This window comes from Hemitrygon akajei, chromosome 19, assembly GCF_048418815.1.
Source record: "Hemitrygon akajei chromosome 19, sHemAka1.3, whole genome shotgun sequence".
Classification (NCBI taxonomy): Eukaryota; Metazoa; Chordata; class Chondrichthyes; order Myliobatiformes; family Dasyatidae; genus Hemitrygon; species Hemitrygon akajei.
The window spans coordinates 69,255,264-69,274,254 of NC_133142.1; the positions used below are offsets into that span (position 1 = coordinate 69,255,264).

Sequence of the window (18,991 nt, forward strand, 5' to 3'; positions counted from 1 at the left end):
GTCACTATCTTGGGCATCATCTCACAGTTTTCTTGTAAAGTAAATTATAATTTTCACCAAATATGATAGAAACAAAGGCTGTTTCTTTTACAAATTCTTTGTGTCCTTTATAATCGCACAAGGACCTCAAGCCAATTAAGTCCTGGCCAGTAGGATGCAGGGATGACTGTGATAGGCTGGGTATCAAGTTGTTAGGTTTGTGAATTAGATCTCAGTGTTACCATCTGGCTGAAGTAATTTTTTCCAACTTTGGTTCCAAATGGTGTGCTCTACATCTTGGACAGTGTTGCTCTTCTTTGGGGTCTCCCAACATGCTGTCTGTATCTAGTGTATCCAGTCCTTTTGGAATTGGTTATGTTTCTGTCAGAACCCCTTTCATTCTTCTAAACCTATGTCAATTAGACCATAAGGCATAGGAACAGAATGAGACCATTCAGTCTATCAAGACTGCTCCACTATTCAGTCATGGGTCATTTACTTCCCTGTTCAACCCCATTCTCCTGCCTTGTGTAAGATGGTACTGGAACATGAAGATTGATTGCAAGCTAGTCTCTGCTTCTTGATCCTTATTGTGTGCCTGCGTTGCACTTTACCTGTAACTGTAACACCTTATTCTGCACTCTATCATTGTTTTCCCATGGAAAGGATATATACAGGATTGTAATATCCTGTATACAATCCTGTAGGATTGTAATACACTGTTGTAATGAAGTGATATGTATGGAAGGTGTGTACACCAAGTTTTTCACTCTACCGCAGTGCATGCGACAATAATAAGCCAACACTAATTGACCTAATCTTTTCTTATATGTCACTCTAGTAATTCTCCCCTCCATGGCAAGAACATGTTTCCTTGGATAAAGAGATCAGAACTCTAGATAAGATCTCACTAAAATCCTGTATATATCCTTTCTCGTGTACACAATAAAGCTGAATGTATTATTTGCCTCAATAGGTGCTGGCATTCAGTTACTGGTGTACAAGGACACAGAGGACTTATTGTGCTTTCCCTTGCCCTAATCTATCACCATTCAGATAATATTGTGTCTTTTTTTCTTTCTCATCAAAGTGAAGAACCTCCCATTTCTCCATGTGGAACTGCATCCACCATACATTTGCCTATTCACCCAATTTATCTAAATCACTTTAAAGCCTCTTTGCATCTCCTCACAGATCACACTATTGGCTTCTGATGTTTTTGATCCAAGGTTCTTTCAGAAGTCAAGAAAGAGGCACAAACCTGGTGCTTCATGATCATTTTATTAAGTGTGATTAGAATAAAGGGAGTCGGAAGCGTAGACCTGAAGAAGTCTTGTAGCTAAGAACAATTACCAGAAATAAAAACTAAGCTTGGCAGGGCAATGTGTTCAGCCTTTTTATAACACAGATAAGAAACTTAACAATCAAATTTATAGCAACACACACAAAATGCTGGTGGAACACAGCAGGCCAGGCAGCATCTATAGGGAGAAGCACTGTCGACGTTTCAAGCCGAGACCCTTCGTCAGGACTAACTGAAAGGAAAGATAGTAAGACAGATAAGAGTTTAACAATCGGATAGCCCCAAGAAGCTTACAGAAGAAGATAGAACTGTAATTACTATGGGACAGATTGAAGAATTGCCTATACGTACTGTGACTACTAGGAAACATACTAAACAGTTACATGTATGTAGGTACTTATAAAATATTAGTAGGCATAAATTGTTAAATTGGAAAGAAAGTACGAATTATACCTCCTAATCGGTGTGGTATCACCCTCCCCAATGGGGCAGTTGCATGTCCTAAGGGGGTATTAGGGTAAATAGAAGTTATTGGGATGTGTTCAAGATTCTTGGAAGGGGGTTTGACTCGTGGCATGGAATGACTTCATGTAATTTAACAGTTGGTAAGTCAAATACACCTTCTCAACTTACTCTACAGATCTATAGAAAACAGGTCACACAATGATAGAGTGCTGGCCACAGCCTAACAGTGAAATGGAGCCAATCAGTGAACCTGTTAAACCCAAGGAGTCCTTTTGAGGTGTTTGAAGTGAATTCTGCTTCATACGTGCTGTGAAGATCCATCTTTGGGGATTATGAGACCTTACGTGATTGGTCAATTGCACTAACTGGAATGTTATAAAGGTAGCTTGCCGAACACCTGCTCTATCTCAACTAACATTCAGAATTTAATCTGAATCCTTGTCAATGTCATTTTCACTGTTGTGATCCTTTTCATTTTCACTTTGTCGTTCCTTTAGGTGCCGCTACCAGTGTCCCATCTGTGTCAGTTTGCTACCGTCATCAACATCTGATAGGCATTCCCACTTGGTTTTATTTTAATTTAGCCATGTTAATGATCATAATGGATAAATACGTACGGTGCAATCTCTATGATTCTGAAGGTGCTGAAGCCTTGAATTCTAATCCTGCTAAGAAACAGAAACTACAGAAAATGTGTCAATACCTTTGGCAAGGTCCCCTACGAGAGACGACATAAAGATTGGAGGAGTTGTGGATGGAGCTGTAGGTTGTCAAAGGTTACAAGAGGATACAGACAGGATGCAAGTTGGGCAGAAAAGTGGCAGATGGAGTTCAATCTGGATAAGTGTGAGGTGATGCATTTTGGAAGGACAAACCAGAAGGCTGAGTACAGGGTTAATGGTCAGTTACTTAAGAGTGTGGATGAACAGAGGGACCATGGGGTTCAAATCCATACATCCCTCAAGGTTGCTGCATAGGTTGATAGGATATTTAAGAAGGCCTATGGGATTCTAGGCTTCATTAATAGGGGGATTGAGTTCAAGAGTAGAAAGGTCATATTGCAACTCTACAAATCTCTGGTGAGACCACACTTAGAGTATTGTGTTCAGTTCTGGTCACCTCTTTATAGGAAGGATGTGAAAGCTACGGAGAGGGTGCAATGGATTGGAAAACAAGTCTTCTGAGGCAAGGTTAGCAGAGCTGGGACTTTTCTCTTTGGAATGTAGAAGGTTGAGAGGGGACTTGATAGAGGTCTACAAGATTATGAGAGATTATGATTAGGATAGCCAGTACCTGTTTCCCAGGGCACTAATAGCAAACACCAGAGGGCATATGTACCCTACCTTAAGGGAGGGAAGTTTAGGGGAGACATCAGGGGTAAGTTTTTTACACAGAGGGTTGTGGGTGCCTGGAATGACTTGCCAGGCAGGGATGGTGGTGAAGGCTAAAACATTTGGAGTATTTAAGAGCCTCTTGGACAGGCACATGGATGAAAGAACAACAGAGTGTTATGGGGTAGTGTGGGTTTAGTACTTTTTTTAAAGGAATATATAGGTCGGCATAACATGAAGGTCTGAAGGGCCTGTACTGTGCTGCAGTATTCTAATGTCTTCTAGTGTCTTCTAATACAATGTTACATATTGGAATGCAGTTTTATTCCATTCCTGTCACATCAGCAATGCCCCATGTCTTATTTGTAATTCTGTAATGTCTATGAAGCCATGAAACCATCAAGATTGCAGGAACACTTGTGTAAAAGACACCCTGAAAAGGCTACTTATGGTATTACTCAGTTCCAGAAGATGAAAGAAGCAGTTGAAAAGTGTTGCACACTTGAGTCATTTGCCAAGAAATCAAAAACTGACCTTGATAGTGGTCGCATTGCTTCTTATAACATTTCCAAAATAATAGCAAAGTGTGGAAAATCTCCTACAATTGGTGAAAGATTAATAATTCCTGCTGTATCAGAAGTGCTCACCACTGTTCTCAGAGTGCTGCTACTTAAAATGTTCCTTTGTTGTTTTTGACACTGTGGTTGAATGTTTACTCAAAGTCGACAATTATTTGATAAACAAGACTGAACTTCTAAGTGGAGATGTGGCATATCTAGCAGATCTGTATCACAAAATGAACATTCTAAATATGAAACTACAGGGTGAGAATTTCAATTTAATACAGGCAAAAAGTGCAGTATCCACTTTTATCAGAAAATTGGAAATATATAAGAAAAATATTGGGAAAGGAATGTTCTCACAGTTTCCCTACATGGAAAGTATGGCAATCTCTTTCATAGATGGTGATTTGCAAGAGTACTGCTTACACCTGCAATCACTGAAGAGGGATTTTCAGAATCAATTCAAGGATTTGAACAATTTGGAAATTCCAGACTTGGTGATTAACCCATTTCTTTGCAAGGTAGCAGAGCAGGATGAGAGCTTGCAAGAAGAAATTATCAAAATTCAGAATGATGAAGAAGCAAAAATGCTTTTCAAAAATATCAGCTTTTGTGGTATGTGGCTACACTGTCATACAAAGTTTCCTGGTTTTTGGAGAAGAATAAAACTGCTCTTCATTGCATTTTCATCCTCCTACCTTGTTGAGAGATGTTTCAGTGCAGTGAACCACATACTCCAAAAAACAGAATCTGCTTGGGCATTGTTACACATTGGGACTTAAGGCTTTCGTTGGGACAACTTGAACCAGTTATTTCAACGCTTGATAAAAACCAACAAGCTCAAGGGTCATATTGATATCGAAGCTGCTGTACAGCGCAGTATGTAACCTAGGTTTAAAGACAAAAATTTAAAGTAGAATTATTTTTCTCATGTTAACATATGGTAGGTTTTTTTTACACTATGGGGGCACTGGAAAGTGTATTGTGCATAAGAGGGGCGTTGGCAGGTATGGCTGTCCACATCGAATGATCCCATGCAGCGTCAATGATATCTCACACACTTAGATCTGTTAGTTCTTTCACAGTGTCCATTTTCTTCTTTGCATTCCTCTTCAGTGTTTCCCAGGCATACGGCTTTGTAATGTAAGATATTCTATTTCTCCCTTTCTGATGACGTGGCCCAGGAATTTAAGTTTCCTCTCATTTAATGTTCTCATTAAAGATCTTTCTGTATGGGCACATTGGAGTTCTGTCTCATTAGTTACCCTATCTCTATATGATATTTTCAGCATTCTTCTAAGAAACCACATTTCTGTTGTTTCTAAGTTTCTTTGGAGTTCTGGTGTTACAGTCCATGTTTGCCTTGTTGTCATAGAAATGTGTCTGTTGGTAAAAATGGGTTTCATTTTTTGGAAGCTGGCTTTGGCAATGGCAATTCTTTTTTTTATTTCTACTTTACTTCTAGCATCTTATGGTATAAAGCTACCAAAGTAATTAAAGCTGGTCTTTTGTTCAATCTCTTGGTTACCAATGTATAATTGGCAGTTGGGAGTATCCTGCTGTTTTGATATTACCATACTTCTGTTTTTTTTTACGGTTGATGTTTAGACCAAAATCTGCATTTGTTTGTACTACTTTGTCTAGGAGGATTTGTAGGTCTTCTGCAGCACTTGCTATTAAGGTGGTATCATCTACGTATCTTATATTGTTGATGTTAACACCCCCAAATTTTATCCCATCTAGGTCTTCTAATTCTCTGAGAATCATTTCACTATAGATATTAAATAATTCCAGTGAGGCAACGCATCCTTGTCTAACTCCTCTTTGAATTTTAGTCCAACTGCTTATATTATCATCAATTTTTACTGCCGCCATTTGGTTCCAATATAAATTTTGAAGCATTTGTTGGTCTTTTCCATCATTGTTTAGTTTATCAAGAATTTTAAATAATTTTTCACGTTGCACTTTGTCAAAAGCTTTAGTGAAATCAAATAAATTTCATTACCATCAATGAATGCCTTAGAAATAATATCACAAATTCTAAAGGAGCAGAGTGTGGTTCAGATCACCGTCCAGTAATAGCTACCATCAAAACTAAATTAAAGAAACTGAAACGTGGAAAAAAGAGGAACAGGTATATGTTGGGAGAACTTAAAAATGATAGCATCCTTAAGCAACCATTCAAAACAGCTGTAAAAGAACACACTCAATGAAAATGAAACAACACCTATTTGGGACAGATTTAAATATGCTATACAGCAATCAGCAGAGGAGATCATCCCAGTACAAGAAATCCAACACACCAACAAGGGGTGGATAACCCAAGAAATTCTAGATCTAATGGAACAAAGAAGGTTAGTGAAGAATAATGAAGTTGAATACAGAGAGCTAGACAGACAGATCAGACAATTGTGCAATATTGCAAAGGAAGAATGGCTGAAACAAAAATGCAATGAAGTAGAAGGCCATATTAACAACAGCAAAGAAATGCAACAAGATCAGCAGACGGATCCATACTAACAGATCCAGATAAAGTATGTGAGAGGTGGATTCAGTACATAGAGCAGCTTTTTGAAGATAATAGAGGGGAATCCCCAGGTATTGAACAGCCTAATTCTGGCCCAGCTATTAGCAAAGAAGAAATAACTAAAGCAATGAAAAGCATGAAACATGGAAACACCACTGGACCTGATGAAATTTTGGTGGAAATGATACAAGCCCTAGAAGATCTGGGCATAGATATAGTATTCTTTTTGAACTGTTTAATGACATATATGAGTCTGATGTATTCCCTGATGATCTCTTGAAATCAGTAAGAGGGGCATCGAACTAAAAAAGACTGGGCAACATTGAATTATACGGTCTATTCCAACAATGCCTTCCATCAGCTTCCGGTCATCTTTATATATGGAGATATTACATTTAGTTCCCTTATCCAAAAAATTGATATATGCCTATATTCTGAATAGCTAAAGACCAAGCACTGATCCTTGTGGTGCCTCACCTGTCACTGCCTTTCTCCAGAAAAAAAGACTTGCTCATTCCTTCTGTCTGTTTCCTATCAGTCAACTACTTCTTAATCCATGTCAATGTGCTGTATATTACCCTCACTCCCATGTGCTTTCATTTTGTGCATGATCCTCTGATATAAGAATTCAGCAAAAGGCATCTGAAAGTTCAAATACACCATACATTATTTATTCTACGAGTTACTAAACTCCATTAGAATTGCCAAGCATGACTTCCTTTTTATTAATCCACACTGGCTGTCCAATCCTGTTAATCCTCTGTTATTACATATCTTATAGGAGACTGTATGGTATTTCCCACTACTGATACAAAGATATGAAGTCTCTTGTGTTTCTGATCTTTAATTGTTTTAATCTTTCTATTTCAAATATTGGTGTTACATTTTCTATCCATGAATCTGTATAAATTGCTTGCAAGTCTAAAGAATTTTGGAAGATGACCACTGATACATCCATTATTTCCAGGACCACTTTCTTTATTACTATGGGTCATGGACTGTCAGCACTTGGGCCTTTGGCCTCATTAATTTCCTCATCTCTATTTCCTTACTAATACTGATTTCTTTCCGTCCCTCTCTTTTTCTAAATTATTGGTTCCCTTCATATCTGAGGAAGTATTTTGTACACTCCTATGTGAAGACAGAACCAAACTACGTGATTACGTGTTCTGCTTTTTTTTCTTCTTGGTTGTCATTTTCACCAATGTAGACTGCTGGGACCTTTATTATGCTTAACTAAGCTTTACCTGTGAGCTTGCTCTCCATTTTCCTTTCTAAATCTTGTTGTCCTTGTTGGCTGAATTCTAAACTTGGTCTAATCCTTGTTCTACATATTTTTCATTCAATTTTATATGCCTACACTTTGTATAGATTATCTCTAACTTCAAAACATTAGCCCTCTTTCCTGACTTATTTTTGAACATGTATCCATTGCTGATCACCAACAGTCCATGTAGTAAAGATCTTCATTGTAACATGGCCAACTCATGCCCTGGATTCTCATAGTTTTCTTTGTTCACATTCATGGACCTAGTTCCTCATTTTAGTACTTCACTCTACTTCCTACTGATGAAGTTTATCATGTTGTGATTACTCTTCTGTAAAGGACCCCAAAACAAAGTAATCAATTATTCTTCACATGATATTCTCCATTTCTCCAATCTCTTTCTACCTTGGACAAATAATTATGTCTACAATAAAGGCTTAATCAAATATACATAACACCAGTCCCAATAATTGCTGGTTTAGAACATTCTTATCTGGAGCAATGAATGTAAAATCCCAATGTTGACTGTCCTGATGACAAATGAAAAAGATAATGTTCATTATTTTAGGAAACTTGATGTCCTTAATCACCATGAGAATGAAAGTTAACTTATTTCATTAAAAAGACCAGACTATTAAAATTGAGAGCTTAAAGTAATTGACATATAAAAAAAAGGAAAACCTCAGGGCTTTGATCTGCAAGTCAGTTCAAGTTAGAGTTAGCCAAAATGAATGTTAATGTATCCCAATGGTAAAAAAAAATAATTTGATGATTAACCTACATTTTCTCATATTATATTAATAAGCAAATGAAATTGCGATGATGATTGCTTCAGAATTACTGTAGACAGAAATTGGAGTCATATATTCAATTCCTGGCAGATGAAAATAACATAATCACAAAATAATATTCATAGTAACATTTCAGTGACTGGGTATACGCACTGTGTATTCATCATCTTTCAGCTTCAGTGGCATTTGTTTCTTCTATTTAATAAAAGTTTACTTTTTATTTTTAGGAAACTGGTTGAAACCGTCCCGTTCCACAAGAATGAGAGAGAAACGTGCAGATTTTTCTGTGGGCCATGTTGGAGGAAGAATGGTTGCAGCTGGAGGTCTAGGTAATATTACTGAGAGGGAAGGGAAGGATAGCCATGACTTTCCCTCTAGTATGTGAGAGCATGTCTGATGAACTGTCACTTTAATTCACCCCTAAGTTAACATGCCTAAAGGGAAAGGTACGTCAAGAATTTGCAGGCAAAACGAATTCAGGAGAATAGAAATGAAGGACAAAAATTTTAAACATAAAAATCCCAATAGAAAAGAAGAAATATAAATGGCAATTGAATATGAATTGGGCAAACTATTGGTTGTATATCATATATCGATATACACTCAGTGGCCACTTTATTAAATACACCTGTTTGTTAGGGGAGCAGACTGGAGACTTTGTGGACGTGAGAAGGACACCCGCATGGTTTGTTGCCTCCCGGGTGCCAGGGTCCGGGATGTCTCTGACCGGGTGCATGACATCCTGGTACAAGAGGGAAAGCAACCAGAAATCGTGATACATGTTGATACCAACAACGTAGGCAGGAAGAGGGATGAGGTCCTGAAGTGTGAGTTTCGGGAACTAGGCAGAAAGCTGAAGAACAGGACCTCAAGGGTGGCGTTCCCAGGATTGCTGCCAGTGCTACGTGATAGTGATGGTAAGAATTGGAGGAGATGGCAGTTGAATGCGTGGCTGCATTGGGATCTCTTCTGGGGAAGGTGGGACCTGTACAGATTGGATGGGTTGCACCTGAACTCGAGGGGGAGCAATATCCTTGCTGGTAGGTTTGCTAGCATGGTTCGGGAAGGTTTAAACTAATTTGCAAGGGGGATGGGACCCGGAGCGATAAAGCAGTGAAAGAAGTGCATGGAGTGAAGCCAGATCTAACATATAGAGAGGCTTTGAGGAAAGAGAAGCAGAATAAAGGGTGTAAAGGTAGTAAGGTAGAAGGGCTAAAGTGTGTGTACTTCAATGCAAGAAGCATCAGGAACAAAGGTGATGAACTGAGAGCTTGGATACATACATGGAATTATGATGTAGTGGCCATTACAGAGACTTGGCTGGCACCAGGGCAGGAATGGATTCTCAATATTCCTGGATTTCAGTGTTTTAGAAGGGATAGAGAGGGGGGGAAATGGGGAGGAGGGGTGGTATTACTGGTCAGGGATACTATTACAGCTACAGAAAGGGTGGGTAATGTAGCAGGATCCTCTTTTGAGTCAGTTTGGGTGGAAGTCAGGAACAGGAAGGGAGCATTTACTCTACTGGGGGTATTCTATAGGCCCCCTGGTAGCAGCAGAGATACCGAGGAGCAGATTGGGAGGCAGATTTTGGAAAAGTGCAAAAATAACAGGGTTATTATCATGGGTGGCTTTAACTTCCCTAATATTGATTGGCACCTGATTAGATCCAATGGTTTAGATGGGGCAGAGTTTGTTAAGTGTGTCCAGGATGGACTCCTGTCACAGTATGTTGACAGGCCGACTAAGGGGAATGCCATACTAGATCTAGTATTAGATAACGAACCGGGTCAGGTCACAGATCTGTCAGTGGGTGAGCATCTGGGGGACAGTGATCACCGCTCCCTGGCCTTTAGCATTGTCATGGAAAAGGATAGAATCAAAGAGGACAGGAAAATCTTTAATTGGGGAAGGGCAAATTATAAGGCTATAAGGCTAGAACTTGCGGGTGTGAATTAGGATGATGTTTTTGCAGGGAAATGTACTATGGATATGTGGTCGATGTTTAAGAATCTCTTGCAGGATGTTAGGGATAAATTTGTCCCGGTGAGGAAGATAAAGAATGGTAGAGTGAAGGAACCATGGGTGACAAGTGAGGTGGAAAATCTAGTCAGATGGAAGAAGGCAGCATACATGAGGTTTAGGAAGCAAGGATCAGATGGGTCTATTGAGGAATATATGGTTGCAAGAAAGGAGCTTAAGAAGGGGCTGAGAAAAGCAAGAAGAGGGCATGAGAAGGCCTTGGCGAGTAGTGTAAAGGAAAACCCCAAGTCATTCTTCAATTATGTGAAGAACAAAAGGATGACAGGAGTGAAGGTAGGACTGATTAGAGATAAAAGTGGGAAGATGTGCCTGGAGGCTGTGGAAGTGAGCAAGGTCCTCAATGAATACTTCTCTTCAGTATTCACCAATGAGAGGGAACTTGATGATGTTGAGGACAATATGAATGAGGTTGATGTTCTGGAGCATGTTGATATTAAGGGGGAAAACTGTTGGAAAAGATTCTTAGAGATAGGATCTATGGGCATTTAGAGAATCATGGTCTGATCAGGGACAGTCAGCATGGCTTTGTGAAGGGCAGATCATGTCTAACAAGCCTGATAGAGTTCTTTGAGAAGGTGACCAGGCATATAGATGAGGGTAGTGCAGTGGATGTGATCTACATGGATCTTAGTAAGGCATTTGACAAGGTTCCACACAGTAGGCTTATTCAGAAAGTCAGAAGGCATGGGATCCAGGGAAATTTGGCCAGGTGGATTCAGAATTGGCTTGCCTGCAGAAGGCAGAGGGTCATGGTGGAGGGAGTACATTCAGATTGGAGGGTGTGACTAGTGGTGTCCCACAGGGATCTGTTCTGGGACCTCTTCTTTTCATGATTTTTATTAATGAATTGGATGTGGGGGTAGAAGGGTGGGTTGGCAAGTTTGCAGATGACACTGTTGGTGGTGTTGTAGATAGTGTAGAGGGTTGTCAAAGATTGCAGAGAGACATTGATAGGATGCAGAAGTGGGCTGAGCAGTGGCAGATGGAGTTCAACCCGGAGAAGTGTGAGGTGGTACACTTTGGAAGGACAAACTCCAAGGCAGAGTACAAAGTAAATGGCAGGATACTTGGTAGTGTGGAGGAGCAGAGGGATCTGGGGGTACATGTCCACAGATCCCTGAAAGTTGCCTCACAGGTAGATAGGGTAGTTAAGAAAGCTTATGGGGTGTTAGCTTTCATAAGTCGAAGGATTGAGTTTAAGAGATGTGATGTAATGATGCAGCTCTATAAAACTCTAGTTAGGCCACACTTGGAGTACTGTGTCCAGTTCTGGTCACCTCACTATAGGAAGGATGTGGAAGCATTGGAAAGGGTACAGAGGAGATTTACCAAGATGCTGCCTGGTTTAGAGAGTATGGATTATGATCAGAGATTAAGGGAGCTAGGGCTTTACTCTTTGGAGAGAAGGAGGATGAGAGGAGACATGATAGAGGTGTACAAGATATTAAGAGGAATAGACAGAGTGGACAGCCAGCACCTCTTCCCCAGGGCACCACTGCTCAGTACAAGAGGACATGGCTTTAAGGTAAGGGGTGGAAAGTTCAAGGGGGATATTAGAGGAAGGTTTTTCACTCAGAGAGTGGCTGGTGCGTGGAATGCACTGCCTGAGTCAGTGGTGGAGGCAGATACACTAGTGAAGCTTAAGAGACTACTAGATAGGTATATGGAGGAATTTAAAGTGGGGGGTTATATGGGAGGTAGGGTTTGAGGGTCGGCACAACATTGTCGGCCAAAGGGCCTGTAATGTGCTGTACTATTCTATGTTCTATGTTCTATGTTAATGTGTGTATGCAATCAGACAATTTGTGGCAGCAACTCAATGCATTAAGCATACAGGCATGGTCAAGCGGTTCAGTTGTTATTCAGACCAAGCATTAGAATGAGGAAACAAGGTGATCAAAGTGACTTCGACATTTGGTGCCAGACAGGGTGGTTAGAGTATCTCAGAAACTGCTGGGATTTTCGCGCACAACAGTGTCTAGAGTTTACAGAGATTGATGTGAAAACAATAAACCTCGGTGAGTGGCAGTCTTGTGGGTGAAAATGCCTTGTTAATGAAAGAGGTCAGAGGAAAATGGCCAGGCTGTTTCAAGCAGGCAGGTAGGTGACAGTAACTCAAATAACCATGCATTACAACTGTGGTGTGCAGAAGAGCGTCTCTGAATGCACAACACATCGAACCTTGAAGTGGATGGGCTACAGCAGCAGAAGACCATGAACATACAGGAGGTACCTAATAAGGTACATGATAGGGATTTACATGAATGTAAATGATAGGGATGCTCAGCAGTTCAGGAAGTTTTTGGCGAGAGAAGCAGAATTAATGTATTGGGTCCATAGTCATATGTATCAACTCTCAAGGCTGTCACTGAGGAAAGAGTTATGGTTGCAAGAGTATAAGTTTGGTAGCTGTAGTGTCCTCAGTGTACCCACATGATTCCACCAGACAACTGAGTACTGTAGTGTAACGTGCCTTCTTTGTACGATATGACAGTCCAGAAGAGTTCAAACTCTCAATGTGTAAACATCTTAAGTGCTTGTAGTATGTTTGTGTTCAGTGCCTCAAAGCGTTTGAAAAGATGCATTTCTGAAGATGATCTGTGTTTCAATGCATTTGTGAAAGACAAGAAACAAAACAAAAGACAATGAAGGTAAAAGAGGCAGAGAGAAATCCCTTCAGAGAGAAGACATGAACATCTTCCAAGTTACCATTTCTGGAAGAGATATAGCAGTGAAGTAACAGAATACAGAAATCATCAGGATGTATCCGTGGAGAAGGAAAATTTTGGGCTGACAACCTCTCACGCATCTCAACTGATATACTGAATACTGGAAGGGAATATTTCCCAGTCATCAAAATTAAATCTGGAAAGTTGACAGTCTCCCACACATCTCAATTAATATACTGAATACTGAAAGAAAATGTCTCCAGGTCATCAAGATTATATTTGGAAAGCGAGGTGCTATAATGAGAAGAGGAGTTTAATTCTGATCCCTTTAGGATATTATGAATATTTGCTATTTTCTACTCAGATAGTTTAGCAACAGCTAACAGGGAGATTATCCAGAGAGTGAAATGTAGCTCCAAAGGGATTTAGAGAATCTGAATATCTTTAATATCAAGCCCAGTGTCAGTCTGCCAATGATATGGAGCAAGACTTACGAGGGGGATGTAAGAAGCTTTTTTTTTGATGGAGAGAACAGTATGATACAAATCTCAGAGTCAATAGGTTGGGGAAATTGAATGATTCAAGGATTTCAAAAGGGCATTAGTACAAGAGAGAATAATTTATAGGGTTATAGAGAAAAACGGTACAAACAAATTTTGTTTTTTAGTGTACTGGTATCAAGAAGAGAACTGGTAAAGTTCCACTGGCTCAGAGGCAAGAAAATGTAATTCGTATTTCATTTTAAAGAAAGGGGGCAAAACACAATTAATAGTGTAATTGAACAGACATAAATGACAGTTAAGATAATAGAAACTCTTGTAAGAAGGCTGAAAGAAAGCCTATGCATGATCTTTCTCCAAATTGAAGATACCACCAGTGGTCAAATTTTTGCCTGGGAGAATACTTTGGTTCCATGGGAATTGTTAGCTTAGCCCATAAGACGTAGAAGCAAATTAGACCACTCGGCCTACAGAGTCTACTTTGCCATTCCATCAGGCTGATTTATTATCCCCCCTCAATCCCATTCTCCTGCCTTCTCCCCATAACCTCTGACTAATCAGGAACATATCAAACTCTGCTTTAACTATACTCAACAACTTTGCCTTCAGCGTCACCTATAGCAATGAATTCCACAGGTTCACTATCATTTGGCTAAAGAAATTGCTCCTCATGTCTCTTCTAAATGGACACTGTTCTGTTCTGTAGCTGTGCCCTCTGATCTAAGACTCACCCACTATAAGAAAAATCCTCTTCACATCCACTCTGTCAAGGTGTTTCAATATTCAATAGGTTTCAATGAGATCCCCCCTCATTCTTCTAAACTCCAGTGAGTACAGGCCCAGAGCCATCAAATGCATCTCATATGTTAACTCTTTAATTCCTGGGATCATTCTTGCAAACCTCCTCTGACTCTCCCCAATGCTAGTACATCTTTTTGTACATAAGGGGGGCAAAGCTGCTGACAATACTCCAAGTGCGGTCTGACTAGAGCTTTATAAAGCCTCAGTATGACATCCTTGCTCTTATATTCTAGTCCTCTTGAAATGAATGCTTCTTAAACTCTAAATGACTGTTTTTTTTTAGTTTATTCCCAGGATCTGGTAATGTTAGTATAAATCCTCTCCATCTCAAGGATGTCCGACTTAGGTACAGCCCATACATACAAATAAGCATTTGGGAGATCAGCACAACAGCTTTGCCAGCTGCTGGCACCTTCTGCCTTGTGGAAACTCAGTTCACAGCCACATGTCTGATTTACAAACCCTGTCATAATCTGGAATAAGAAACAAGTGCAGGGTAGAGAGAGTTCAGTCCCTAGTACCTGTTCTATCGTTCAGTCAGATCCTGGTTGACCTTCAGCATCATGTTCTTGTACTAATTGCAGAAATCCCTTAATATCCAAAAACCTACATATTGTCCAATTCGAATTGTCTCTGGACAGGTGCTTTTCTGGGCCATATCTGAAAGGCATAAGAATCAATCACATTGGTGGCTTTTGAGTCATGTACACTCAGTGGCCACTTTATTAGGTACACCTGCACACCCACTTGTTAGTATAAAATCGAATCAGTCACCCATGTGGAAGCAGCTCAATGCATTAAAGCACACAGGCATAGTCAAGAGGTTCAGTTGTTGTTTCAGTCAATCATCAAAATGGGGAAGAATTGGGACTTTGACTGTGGAATGATTTTGATGCCAGACAGGGTGTTTGAATACCAGAAACACTACTGATCTTCTGAGATTCTCCAGAGTCACTGCTTCACTCAGAGGGGAATGCAGTATGAAACAAACTGTCAGAGGAAGTGGTGGATGCAGGTCTGATTGCAATGTTTAAGCGAAGTTTGATTAGGTACATAATGGGAGGGATAGGGAGGGCTATGGTCCAAGTATGGTTGGATGGGACTGGGCAGAGTAACAGCTCAGCATGGACTAGATGGACCAAAGACCTTTTTCAATGTGACTCAACAACTCATGCTTACCTGTACAATGCAGAAATACCAGTGTCAACGTTTGCACCATCTTTGTTTGAAACTGCCATTAGTTTGCTTTAGCATTCGACCTTGCAATTCAGTTTGTCTCATCCTCGGTTAGAAATGTAAATAAAATGTTCTGAGTGAGGAAAGTAAGAATGCAGAGATTCATTTAGTCACTTTGGGGAGTTGGTTTGAATTGTACTCAGGTCAAACCTTTGGGAAAACAAAGTCATTCACCCATTACGCAATGAGCAAAAGATCCCTTCTGCATCCATGAAAGCTTAGTTTATTTATGTGCAATATGTGCTGGCATGTCTGCCACCTCTTGAACTGACATCTAACAGATCCCAGTGAGGTGCAGCTTTATTTCTTCAGATGGTCTCTTGGCAATGTCACACATCCCAGCACAAGTTTCCACAACCTTTGCTAAAGAAAGGGTCAGGAACTCTATTGATGATAAACACAAAGCACTATTTGTACTGTTGCTGGTGATTCAAAATAACAAAAATGTTTGCAATAGTACTTTCTGAAAGTACAAGGCCTGGATTCTTCTCTTTGTTCAGGCTTCCAGCAAATGTCAGGTAGAAGAGTTGGGTGATTACTGGTTTGGGGTGGCCCAATCTAATCCCTCTGTGATTATGGTCCATGTTCCTTTCTCAAAGGTCATTAGGTTTTCAGGGCAGAGATTCTGCAGATGCTGAAAATGCAATCTAATACTCAAATACAGGAGGAATTCAACTGCAGAGCCCAAGGAAGGTCGCAATCCAAAGGGTCAACTGTTACCTCCCCTCTGTGCGTCTGCCTGACCTGCTGAGATCCTCCAGGATTTTGTGTATCAATAGACTTCAATGTATACCCATTGGATACCCATGCATTTTGACACTGAATAACTTATAGGAAAGGCTGTAAATTGATCAACTTGTTATTGGTAATTATTTTATTGTCACATGTAATGTTATACATTGGAAAGCTTTTCTTGCATTCTAGCTATACAAGTCATTCCATACATACTGTAGGTACATCAATGGAGTAAACAGAATGTGGAATGTAGTGTCATCAAACTCTTTCTGCTCTCTCTTCAGAGAGCATCCAGTGCAAGTAGGCAAATACAGTGCAAGAGCCACAGCGGGGTAGAGCTCATCTGTTAGCCTGTGACAGGTCTGATAACAGTCAGGTAGAAAGTGTCCTTGAGCCAAGAGTGAGCACTTCATGGTCTATAGCCTAACTACGGTCCCTTACTGCAAATAGCTCTGAAAATTTCTTGCATCTCAATGCTGTGGAAAGCCAGAGCACAGAAGGAATGACAAAGTTTTGTTCTCTAACCCTCTCCCTCTCTTTGTCTGCTGGGGAAGAGGGTTGTCGGAAACTATATGTAGTCATTTTGGGAGATAAAAATTTGTAAGATGTACCTGTTATAGTTTTCTTTGTTTTCCACTCTGGCACAAGACTACATCTTCAACTTCAAATTTGGAAAGTGTACTTCTAGAAACAGAGAAGTTTAGGAGCGCTGCACCAATAGCTTTTTATATTTTAAACTCTTTTACACGTGTCTTTGTTGCTTCCAGTTAATTAACAGTGCAGCAATTTTTTGTTCAGAAATACCAATTTGTTATTGCAAGTTCAAGCTCGTCTTATTTTAATGATGCATTCAAAATCGCTCAGAGCATTGAATATCCACTGAAGCATTTTTGCCCATTTTATGACACAAAAGAGAAACATATGCACAAAAACAGACAAGTTTCAGAATTATATGCACGTCGAGGACAGAAAGATTTGATTAATGGCCTTTATGAAGTTGCTGAACTCACAAGAAACGGCTTCCAGGTGACATTGCTGCTACATTGAGATGGATTGAGCGAGCTATGGCTTTTCTCTTTGGAGCGAAGGAGGATCAGATGCTAAGAGGCATAGATCAAGTAGCAGGAGAATTTTTCCTGGAGCAGAAAGAGGGGGCATGATTTGGAGGCAATTCGGGTGAATTTCAGAGATAATTTTTTTTGATAAGGGTGGGTGTGTTGAGGCATATACACTAGGGACATTGAAAACCTTAATCACATGGATTAAAGAAACATGGAAGGCTACATAGGGGAAAAGGGTTAAAGATTAGGTTAAAAGGTCAGTACCGCATTGTGAGCTGAAGGGCCTGTTTAGTGCTGTACTGTTCTATGTTCTAAATCAGGCTCCATTTTTGAAACAATGTGCACATCTCCACTGACCCTACTTAGTTTGTCATCAACATCAGCAATTCATTTCTTGTCAAATGTAAAGCAAAATATTGTGGATATTAGACACATGCAATAAAATCAGAAGTTGTTGGAAAGGCTTAGCTGTTCAGGCAGCATTCATTGCAAGAGAATCCCATTTATAGAAGTATCAGTGACCAGGAATGTCAACTCTATTTGAAAAGTCTGTCAATATTCAGTGTATGGAATTTAGTGATGTTGATTCAATAGACAATAGATAATAGACAATAGGTGCAGAAGTAGACCATTCGGCCCCTCGAGCCTGCACCGCCATTTTGAGATCATGGCTGATCAACTACTATCAATACCCGGTTCCTGCCTTGTCCCCATATCCCTTGATTCCCCTATCCATAAGATACCTATCTAGCTCCTTCTTGAAAGCATCCAGAGAATTGGCCTCCACTACCTTCCGAGGTAGTGCATTCCAGACCCTCACAGCTCTTTGGGAGATGAAGTTCTTCCTTAACTCTGTCCTAAATGACCTACCCCTTATTTTCAAACCATGCCCTCTGGTACTGGACTCTCCCAGCATCTGGAACATATTTCCTGCCTCTATCTTGTCCAATCCCTTAATAATCTTATATGTTTCAATCAGATCCCCTCTCAATCTCCTTAATTCCAACGTGTACAAGCCCAGTCTCTCTAACCTCTCTGCGTAAGACAGTCCAGACATCCCAGGAATTAACCTCGTGAATCTACGCTGCACTTCCTCTACAGCCAGGTTGTCCTTCCTTAACCCTGGAGACCAAAACTGTACACAATACTCCAGGTGTGGTCTCACCAGGGCTCTGTACAAATGCAAGAGGATTTCCTTGCTCTTGTACTCAATTCCCTTTGTAATAAAGGCCAACATTCCATTAGCCTTCTTCACTGCCTGCTGCACTTGCTCATTCACCTTCAGTGACTGATGAACAAGGACTCCTAGATCTCTTTGTATTTCTCCCTTACCTAACTCTACACCGTTCAGATAATAATCTGCCTTCCTGTTCTTACTCCCAAATTGGATAACCTCACACTTATTCACATTAAACGTCATCTGCCAAGAATCTGCCCACTCACCCAGCCTATCCAAGTCACCCTGAATTCTCCTAACATCCTCATAACATGTCACACTGCCACCCAGCTTAGTATCATCAGCAAATTTGCTGATGTTATTTTCAATGCCTTCATCCAAATCGTTGTCGTAAATTGTAAACAGCTGTGGTCCCAATACCGAGCCCCGTGGCACCCCACTAGTCACCACCTGCCATTCCGAGAAACACCCATTCACCGTTACCCTTTGCTTTCTATCTGCCAACCAGTTTTCTATCCATGTCAATGTCTTCCCCCTGATGCC

At 40.3% G+C, this 18,991-nt stretch overlaps 1 protein-coding gene across 5 annotated transcripts in view; it reads left to right on the forward strand.

Moving 5' to 3' along the window:
* klhdc8b (kelch domain containing 8B) overlaps window positions 1-18,991 on the forward strand; it is a 399,584-nt gene that overhangs the window by 358,327 nt on the left and 22,266 nt on the right. For 4 of the 5 annotated variants that reach the window (XM_073072737.1, XM_073072742.1, XM_073072739.1 and 1 more), the window contains one exon: window positions 8,454-8,555. The exons of the other annotated variant lie outside the window; for it this stretch is intronic. In XM_073072737.1, the coding sequence (XP_072928838.1) occupies window positions 8,454-8,555 (102 nt within the window). The remainder of the gene's footprint in view (window positions 1-8,453; window positions 8,556-18,991) is intronic. 5 annotated transcript variants of the gene reach the window in all.